The following is a 10,732-nucleotide window of genomic DNA, read 5'->3' on the forward strand; positions in this document are numbered from 1 at the left end:
TTGTTTTTTCATGAAAGTTAAAAATAGTGGGAAAATAGGGCAAACTATTAGAATGCGAGGGCACTGGGGGCAAGCGCACAGGTGCTGCATGACATGACTGATATAACAGTGTTACAGTACGTGTGTACCCAGGAGTCATTGATAGCCAGGACACGATTGATTCCTTTAGGTGTGAAAGCGAGTGCGAATGGTTGCCTGTTGTCTCTCTATGTGCTTTGTGATTGAGTAGCAACCAGTCCGGAGGCGTAGTCTGCCTCTAAACCACAGTCAGCCTTCATAAAAGAAAGCAAGATGATGATAGAAATGAACTCTATGACGTATTATTGTATTTCTTTGCACGCATTTTCAGGCTGACTCCACCGTTGTGTCCTACTCACCAAATGGCACCCAGCTGTCCACAATACCGCTCGATGAATTCACCATCGAGCGGGACACGGAGACGCAGTCCCAGGAGTCCCTCGCGACACGAACGGGTCAACAGAACCAAGGCTAATCCGCGTATGAAGACCAACTCACACGCGGCACTGTCTGCAGTGTCCACTCAGCTTCTTTCTCACTCAGGTTGTTCCTTCAAAGTAGTTTGCATTTTGTGCAAAGATTTTTATTGGTAAGTTAAGGAAGTTCTAGGGAGTCTAGGACTGCTTTAGGGGAACTTGTGTTTCGCCTGGCAGACCAGCTAAGTGTTCTTGTGCTCTCGCTATTTGGTCTTTTGTTTGTTTTCTGGTGTTAGGCAGCACACAGAAGAGCCCCAAAATGTCCTTGTTATACAAAGATGATTTCCTTTTTAAGTTTATAATTATATATTTACATATATCTTTATCATCTCTATGTCAAAGTGGTTATAAGTTATTGGTCTTATCACTACTTTTCCGTGGATGTCAAAGATGCGTGCTGCCTCGACATACCAACGATTCCATCTTCTCGCTCACAGAAGACCTTAGCCTTTTTCAAGGGACTCAGTGTGTTCTGTCTCAGGACTTTTGTTTTATTCAGTCGGGAATTCTGGGCCCTCATGCAGGCGCTGGGATGTGTGAAGCTCGTTATTCAACAAAAACCTACCTCAGCCGGAATGAATGTGTTACGGGAAGCCTTCCAGGACTTTATCTTCCCCTGTGTTCTCACTTACTTTACATGCGGAGGAACTGATGGGTCCGAATTACAAGATCAGGTGCCGCGCTACCTCAGATGTCAAGAATCGTCTCTCTCCTAAGCTCCTCTCGTGCTTGTCAAAAGCAAAACGACAAAAACGAGTATCCAACATAAAGCACTTCCAAATGCTGAATTGAATGTTCTACCTCAAAATAACATTGTTATATTTGTCACAGTTGGAGTTGTTGTTTTTCTGTTTTGTTGTATCATGAAAAACATTTCCTCTATGTTTTGGTGGAAGAATGTGATGTGTGTGTTGGTACGTAAACGCATCAGGGCCGCACTGAAAAGAAAAAAAATAGGATATGAGTTTAAAGGCAAAATATTATCAGTACTCGAGAAGCACTCGGAGAGCGCAGACCTCCGCCAAGTGCCATACTTCCCCTCATATTGGGATTCACACCAAAATAATAATCCTACATTTTTTGGATCAGTCTTTGATATTTTGTAGAGCCGTTTGGAAGCTTGTCCTGTATTTTTTTCCCCCCAAGTGCTCTGACCATTTTTTGTTCCGTTATATGCACAAATGGCAAAAATGGTCCTATTAAAGAATCCTTTTTAAAAAAATTCCTGGATGCAGACGATGAAAAATGCAATCAGTTCTTCCATATCCCATTTCCGACAATTCCTGAAAATTTCAATCAAATCCATTCCGAACTTTTCAAGTTATTTTGAACAAAAAAGAAACAAACAAACAGATAAACGCCAGCAAAAACATAAACTCCGTGCTGCGCTTGCACTTTCCTTGGCGGAGGTAATCAAATTGGGACATAAGAGAAGACATTTTACAAACTAGAAGAAACCCATATGTATCTTGGCAAGTTAATCTTAAATGGGCCCGATCCAACAGTTCCATATTTTTTCAGTCCACCCTGGATTGGTCACCAACCAATCACAGGTTGACACCTATGGACATTGAGAGTCTCCAATTAATCTAACATGCATCCATATTCTTGGAATGTGGGAGAAAACCCAGGCTCGGGGAGAACATACAAGTACAAACCCCGATCTTCCAGATCTCCTGAGTGTGTGGCAAACATGCTACCCACTAGGCCACCGTGCTACGTTTTATTCACAGAAACTATAGTGCCCCACTGGGATCGTTTTAAAAGACACTGAAATGAGCAGGATTGGCCCCTCTTAAGCTACAGTCATGAAAAAAATGACTAGACCACCCTTGTTTCTTCAGTTTATTGATCCATTTTAATGCGTAAAGGTACATTTGTTTGGATAAATATAATGAGGATAACAAATACAGCTCATAAGAGTTTAATTTAAGAGCTGCTATCTAGGAACTTTCATGGTTTTCTTTCTTGGTCTTTCTTGGTAATACCCAAAAGTTCTTACATGAATAGCTATAGCATTGTACGGCCAAAAAATGTAACTCTTATGAGCTATTTTTGTTGTCATCGTTATATTGCTCCAAACAAAGGCACCTCTAGTTGGATCAGGCATTAACATCAACAGGAAACTGAAGAAACAATAGATTTTTTGCATGATTGCACATACTTTTCAGAGGCAACGAAATTTCATATTATCACACATTAGCAAAGTCATCAGTACGACCAGTTTCATTTCATTAAAAAAAAAAAAAACAGACAAATTGAAATTTTGGTGGATTGTTTCATTATTGACCAAATTGTATTACCCAATTCATTAAAATAATAATGCAATTAATGTTAATTGTTTCTTTCCATAATATTTTTTTTTCTTTTTAGTGTGGCCAAATATTGCAAATATTGTTTTTTTAAATGTATGATTATTATTAGATTTTAATTTTACTTTTTTTTAACTGTTTTAAAACATTCTGCATTGAAAATAACATTTTCCAGACTATCTACTGCTAAATGAGCTGTGATGCTCCTTTGGATGAAAGGCAAAATGACGTCGATTAGTCTTTGCGCTGAGTGTTGTATGTGTGTGTGTGTGTGTGTGTGTATGTGTGTGTGTGTGTGTGTGTGTGCGTGTGTATAATGAAGACCTCTTCGTGTGCAAGTGATTTCTTTCATTCACTCTCAAGGATTTCATTTCCACACAAGCACAAGTCTGATTAAACTGCCAAGAAATATTTGACACTTTTGCTGGCATAGTCCAATATTTTGGTCAGTCATTTCCACAGTCTCTTTTTGAGAGTGAGAGGAGACGGTTGATGCTGCTACTCCCCTGATCAAATTGTGAAGAGGTGTTGGTGCAGTAGCAGTACTATCGCATATACAAATGAAAGAACTCGTCTTTAGACAAACAAATGATGAAATGTCCATTCTACGGCCGATCTGTTAAATTTTGTCTCTTCCCTGTTTTTGTACAATTAAGGAATAACAACTACAAATTCTAATGTAAGACAATTAGAGCCCATTTTAAATGAAGCTTTTCACACTAGAGGTTAATATATCGTCCAATATGTAGTAATAATACGACTAAGATAAGATTTCAAGCAGTTTGGTTAGGCTTCCTTCCTGGTTCTTTGGAGCGTGTTGCTATCGGAGAAGAGAAACCATTTTGAAGGTTTTCAGCATTAAAAAATAAGGGAAATATATTTGCTTCCAGCGCTGAAGTCTTATCATCAATGAGGAAGATAGAGCAAGAGCCCAGAAAGTAAACAGAAGTCTGTAAAGCATTTGCCGCACTCCTCTAGAAAGTGAAACTTAAGCTTGTGCGCTTGGAAACTGCAGGTTAAGTTTGTGTGAATGTGAGAGTTAAGGTGGTGTGAGTGAAGAATAATGCATCTATTATGTGTCGCCCATATCTAACAATCTAACAATTCTGATTGTGCTATGTGAGTGTGTCTGACAATGCAGTGAGCTATTAGACAGTATAATATCTAACACTACATTTTTTAAATTAAATTTACCAATTACAGCCATGGCAGTGTTCAGTGGTGCTATGTTAAAATAAAGTGGCACCTCGGTTTCCGTCATTAATTCGTTCCAAAAATGTCAGACGAAAACCAAAACGTAACCAAACCAAACCGAAGCAATTTTTCCAGTAGGAAATCATTGAAATCTAATTAATCTGTTACAGACACCCAAAAATAATTAACAAAGTTAATTAGAGAATAATTATACAGTCGTCCCTCGCTACATCACTCTATTGCGTTTTTTCAAAAATGTATAATTAATAAATCATTGCTGTTTCGTGGTTGAATATGGTCTATTATTAGTAAAAAAAAAAAAATATATATATATATATATATATTTAAGCAAATTTTTTTTTACATATTTATGACCTAAATTAAGCATTTTCAAGCATAAAAATGGCTAAATGAACAAAAATACAAATACACTAGGTCCCCAGCTTACGAACATCCGACTTACGAACATTCGGAGATACGGACGCAAGCTGAGTGGTCTATATTTTCATGTATTTTGCTTTGTACTAACTCAATATTTATACTGCTACATGCTGGACCAGTAGAGGGCACTGTGACACCGCTAATGGGACCAACAGGTAGAGGAAGAAGGTGGGGCGAGAGTGTAAAGGAGAAATGCAAAGCTAAATTGTAGCTGTATGATACAACCCGGACAGAGCGTGTGATTAAAGTTTATGAAGAGTTAATAGGCCTGCTTAATTCTACACCACCCACAGAACACTACCTCTTTTAGAAGAGTCTAACGATGACGACGATTTCTCCTTTTTCAATAACTCCTCCTCCTCCACCACGAGTATGCTCAACCACTCCTCTTCAAAGGTAAATAACATTTATCATTACGTATTATTATATCATTTTTATTATTATTGTTTTTTTCATTAATTATCCTCATTTAATTTTACTACTACATCCAAACTCATATTTGCATACATACACAAATACTGTATATGTATACACGTACATGTAGTACCTATATCATTGGTAATATTACCTTTTGTTGGACTTACTGTACGAACAAATCGACTTGCGAAAGGTCGCCTGGAACCAATTGTGTTCGTTAGTTGGGGACCTACTGTATAAGGCATTCAAAAGACGTGATATGAAGTGTAATACAGTATCTGTGACTTGTGTTTGCCTTTAAGAAGCGGTGTCTAGGAAGTGACGTGTGCGACATCAGCTAGCTAGAGTTGACCGAGGGCTGGAAGCAGGTTAGCCGTGTAGAGAGTGGCCGACAGCAGCTCCTGTGTGAATGTTCACTGCATGTGTTCTCTGCTTGTTAATGAAGAGACTGAAGTGCATCGTGAGTCTCTCCTTAACCGAGGAACGTTACATTGATAAGACAATGTTGATTCTAACGTGTGAGTCTACTTTATCATATTTAGGTCTGAGATGGATTATTTTGTATTATTTTGTCTTTTATATTGGGTAATACAAGTGTAAAGGTGACTATAGGGGTATTATTTCATGTCTACAGGACTCTGATAATGCTAAAAAAAAAAAAAAAAAAACGTATGTGGAAGGTCATAAACAGATTTTTTATGCTCTAACTACAAAAATATTCTATGAATATTTAATTTTAATTTTATATTTAATTCAGTCTGGAACGAGTTAAATAAACGAGGGTAATTTTACATGCAAAAAATTTATTTTTTTTATCTTTATTGTAGACTTGTGCAGGGGAAGACGGCAAGATACGTGCAAACATTGTGCAATAACTGCACGAAAACTGAAAAATTGTCATCGAAAACCAAACCCTACAAAAACTGGGCCGTTCAAAAACTGAGGTTTGATTGCGCTGGTTTGAGGAAAACAAAAGACATCAACCTTCTCCTCTTACTTTTACGTTAAAAAAAGAGACGTCTGTTGGCCAAGATGCTGAACTATTTTCAACTTCACATGACTTTGCTCATGAAGGTGTGGCCTTTCACACTGCTGGTGCCCAGCAGGCAGGACAGGTGCTGATCTTAGCCTGCCTTTAATCTCCAAACCACCATTGCTGCTCGTTTTTTTCTTCTCCTTAAATCCTCATTTCAGAGCTTCAGTAATACAGTCATGCTGGATGTCAATGACCACAGACAACGCGCTGAATGAGGAGGTCATTATTTCCCAACAGTTCTTTTCTGGGTGGTGTCACAGGGTCTCGCTCTGATATGCATTATGGTTACCTACCTCAATAGTTTCTGTCAGGTCAAAAGTAACATACTGTACACTACACGCAAATGTCAAATATTCACTGGACACTCACTAGCCAGAAAGACACATACAGTATGCAAATACTTGTAGGCACTCTGTTGTGCACTCATGATCGCAACCATGTTCTTGCTCAGTTCCTAGCTGATGTGAATGTGTAACTTCATCGGATTCTTGTTGTTGTTGGGTTTTTTTATACCACGAACCTTTAAAGTTATTTTTTGTCACTGGTGTTTGAATTCGATGTTTACCTTTGAATAAAGATAACTGTCAAATGTCATGTGGGTGGAAACTTACAACACAGCACAACGTGAATAATGATTTATTTCAAGGGTGGAATAATTATACAACATACAACATCAACGATTTTCTTTTAAACAACAACTGACTCACACAATGAATTTACGATGTATTTTGGATGTTCTCTTTAAGCCTAGGTCACAACCGGTCGTATGTGCTCCTACGGCCGGTCTACGTGCAAAAAAAACACAAAAAACGTGCTGGTTTTCGAGCTGTAGACCAGGCCGCAGAGGTTCTTTGTCATGTCAAAAAAACTCTACCGGTATTGACGTTTGGGTTTTTTTTAGGTTGCAAGACAATCTTACGCACGTCGTACGTCTTCGTGCGTCGTCCGTACGACCAACGTGTGTCTTCCGTACGATTTGCTTGAGTCAGGTTTGGGCAAAGTGGCCGTTTTTTTACGGACGCGGACATGCGTTCAGATATTTCGTACGTCCCCCATGCGCGTCCAGTAAGTCGGTCGTGCATTGCCTGTACGTGCGTCACGTGTACAGGTGATGTGCGGATCGATACTGAAATATTGATGCTCCCGATACCAGCTCCTCGTGCTCTAAAGTCAATTCTTAAATCAAAATATTGACACTTTTGATACTTCAGATATATGATTTTGTCCTGTTTTTTTTCTGTTGCTGTATATGAGCTTGGCTATATTGTAAATCACCCTGCTGCCTCAATAACGCTACTATGTCTTGTATTCTTCATGCTCTGATTTGAAATACTGTACACTACTTTTTAAAATTTACCAGACACATTAGGTGCATTTGCACAAAGTATCGCTATTGGATCGATATCGCAGATACCAGCCTGAATTTTACCCAGTAGGTGGAAAGGGAGAGAGTGCACTGTGATGTTGCTCATGGTCACCACAACTATGTTCTCCACAAACAAACAAACAAACAAAAACGCAGCGGTTTGGGGAACGCCACAAATCGCACCACGAAAAAAACGCACGTCCGGTTGTGACCGAGGCTTTAAACAAGGTCTAAATCAGCCTCATTCTGAAGCAGTGTGTTATACAGTAGGCGACAAAGCTTATTATTTATATCAGCTTTTTCTACTTACATTGCACTTTTTTGCATTTAAAAGTATTTTTTTTTTACATATATTTAAACTATATTCTTGGGAATGTTTTTTTCTCAAAATATTATGACTTTATTTCACTCTTACAACTTTTTCTTAACCCAGTTTTCCAAATCTTTATTCCTCATTTTGTTTCTCATGACTTTTTTCTTTAATATTTCAACTTTATATTTCTAAAATAAAATATTTTTTTCCTCATAATGTTATGACTGTATTTACTGAAAGATTACCATTTTGTTTCTTAATATTATACTTTTTTTTTAGTATTTTATTAGGAGTTATTCTCGTAAAAGTACTGTTCTTTTTCTCAGTTTTTGCAGTAATGTTTTTTTTTTTTGTTTTGTTTTGTTTTTTTTAGTTTTCCTGTTTAATTTTTAGAATGTGCCAAGGGCCATTTAAAAAAAACAGCTGCAGACCGCACATTTTGGACACCCCTGATCAAAATCAGTGATTCTCAACTGGTACGACCCGATGTCCATGAATGCACCTCGCATTCTTGTCTATGCTATTCGCTTGCTAGGTGACACATGCCATTTTTGTAGGCGACTTTGTCAAACCTGAGCGTGAGGGGAAGGACATAGTTGAAACCTTCGGCTTGTCTTTAAGGGGTGATGCTTGGTCTAGTTCGGATTTTTTAACATGAAGTTGTATGACATCCCCATCAGCAGTGGACTATATCAACAGTGTATGTGATGACGACACTTGCATCTTCTTGCGCTGAGGAACACACGCAAACAAGATGGCCGCGGTGCTCCGTCACGGATGACGATGCATACACACGAATGGAGAGGTGACAGTGCGCAGGGACACGGCGGGAGACAAACATAAAGCAGAGCGATTTGTGATGCAAATGTATGACTCTTTTGAACGTAAGCCAAACTCTTTACTTAAATGATCCAGCAACTAAGCAGAACTACGTTCCTCGTCACCGGAATCCGACCAGAACTGGACTCGCAGGACCAAACGGGGGGGTAAGTCACTGTTGATGTAGTACACTGCTGATGTCAGCCAACTTCATGTCAAAAAATCCAAACTATCCCTTTAAGAGCCACTGGTTTAAATCATACAGGCTCAAATACATGAGGTGTGTCAGAAAAGCTCCAGGACTGGTGTCACACAAGATAAATGTCAAATCCAAGCTACAAACTACAAGTTTTCTCTTTCAAAGTAATCCCCCTGGAGCCTAATGCATTTTTCCAGCCTTCTCTGCAACGCCTTCATGCACTCCTGGTTGGATTCTTCATGGATCACTCTTTGTTATCAAGGCCATCTTGATGTCATCCACGTCACACAGCCAGGTTGGGTGAGTAGAGCGGTTGTTCCAGCACGATGATGTTCTTCTCAGCCAGGAACTGTTGGATACTCACGGCATTGTGAGCAGTCACAAGTTGTGCTGCCACAACTCTCACCTGTTTTTGCACACTGAAAGACGCAAATGCTGCAAGATTTCTTTGCAGACATACTGGCTGATTCTCTGGCCTTGCGGCAAGAACTCACAGTGGACGATGCCCCTCACATGGAAAAATGTGATCAGCATGAACAGTCCTGGAATGAATGACTTACTATGAAAATGTACGGAAAACGTGTTACTTAAATGAAATTTGGTGACCCCAATGGTAAAAAGTCGATAAGCGATATGGTGAGAAGCACTGGAGAAACTTGGAGTAGAACCGCTGTTCCTCCGCATTGAGAGGAGCCAGATGGGGTGGCTCAAGCATCTGGTAAGGACGTCTCCCGGACGCCTCTATGGGGAGGTGTTCAGGGGACGCCCGACCAGCAGAAGACCTCGGGGAAGAACCAGGAGGAGGAGCCAGAAGAGCTGGACGAAGTCGCCGGGGACTGGGAAGTCTGGGATTCCCTGATTCCTCGTGACAATGACCTTGGAAAAGGGGTAGAAGATGGATGGATGGGTGGATACACCCCGACTAATATTTGGTTTAATGTCCCTGAGCAAGTTTCACCTCCACCAGACACAATTTTTAGCCACCAAACAGCTTCTGGTGTAATTCTGGCTGGATATTTGAACATTCTTTTTTCAATTAAAGTTAATTAAGTTGTTTTTTTGGTCACAAATGTTCAACAGTGTTAAGGTGATTAGGAGTTTCTGTTTGATCCATTCCAGAATCAGTTTTGATGTATTTTTGGTATCACTGTCTTGTTGGAACACCCAACTGTGTCCAAGTGTTGATTCTAGCTGCTGAAGAATGTGTAGAAAGTCCTTTGTCTTCATGATTTCATCCACTGGCAGCAAAACAGCCCCAGAGCATGATGCTATAGACCATCGTGCTTGACAGTTGCTACTGTCTTTTTAGGCTTGAAAGCCTCACATCGACACATCTCTGTCTCATCTGACCATCCAACGTTTGGCCAGAAGACACTTTGCTTGTCCAAGTGGGGAGCTGCAAGTTTCAGTTGAGCTTGAAAGTGCCAAGTTTTCAATACAGGGGTTTTATTCTCGGTCGATGATTCTAGTGTTTCGGCAGTTCATAGCAGACTTGAGCCTTGGCGGTTCCAGGGTTGTCGAACACGCACAATTGGTAGAAGTGATGGATATTTGAATCTGTAGTTGTTTAAAAATGTCTCCAAAAGGCTAGGTCTTCAGTAAGTTGCTTGGACTTCCCCGTGGTTCTGAGCATTCTTTTAAGCTGCCAAAGAGAAACTACCAGCTGCAGTCGATCATGATCACTAATAGGAAGTTAATAGGGCTTAGCCTTGTCCAATAAAAGACATTCTGGAACCCATAGCCCCACTTATTGAAAGACAGGTGAATTGATGTATACTGTGGAGCAGGGGTCTCCAACCCACTGGGCCGCATCAAGAATTCCACAAAAAAAGACGTTCATGTATTCAGAAAAAAAATGTAAAACATAAATATGAAGATATAATATACTGTAACATCTCTGGCACTTATTTTTTTTAAAGTTTGCTAAAGTTTTGAGTTAACATACAGTAGTTATTATTCCCCATAGTAGTAGTAGTAGTTGCCCTATGTGTGTTTACTTACCCGTTGTATCGTCTAGTGACCCTCAACTCATCTATCTTAAGTGGGACTCAAGATACACTATATATCCATCCATCCATTTTCTATACCGCTTTTCCTCATTAGGGTCGTGGGGGCATGCTGGAGCCTATCCCGGCTGACTT

At 39.7% G+C, this 10,732-nt stretch overlaps 1 protein-coding gene across 5 annotated transcripts in view; it reads left to right on the forward strand.

The window, feature by feature from the left end:
• Positions 1-7,721, forward strand: part of igdcc3 (immunoglobulin superfamily, DCC subclass, member 3) — a 143,327-nt gene extending 135,606 nt beyond the window's left edge. For all 5 annotated transcript variants that reach the window (XM_054771557.1, XM_054771558.1, XM_054771559.1 and 2 more), the window contains one exon: positions 350-7,721. In XM_054771557.1, the coding sequence (XP_054627532.1) occupies positions 350-493 (144 nt within the window). In that variant the 3' untranslated portion in view covers positions 494-7,721. The remainder of the gene's footprint in view (positions 1-349) is intronic.
• Positions 7,722-10,732: the final 3,011 nt, after the last annotated feature.

Source organism: Dunckerocampus dactyliophorus, chromosome 3, assembly GCF_027744805.1.
Source record: "Dunckerocampus dactyliophorus isolate RoL2022-P2 chromosome 3, RoL_Ddac_1.1, whole genome shotgun sequence".
In the NCBI taxonomy this organism is placed as follows: domain Eukaryota; kingdom Metazoa; phylum Chordata; class Actinopteri; order Syngnathiformes; family Syngnathidae; genus Dunckerocampus; species Dunckerocampus dactyliophorus.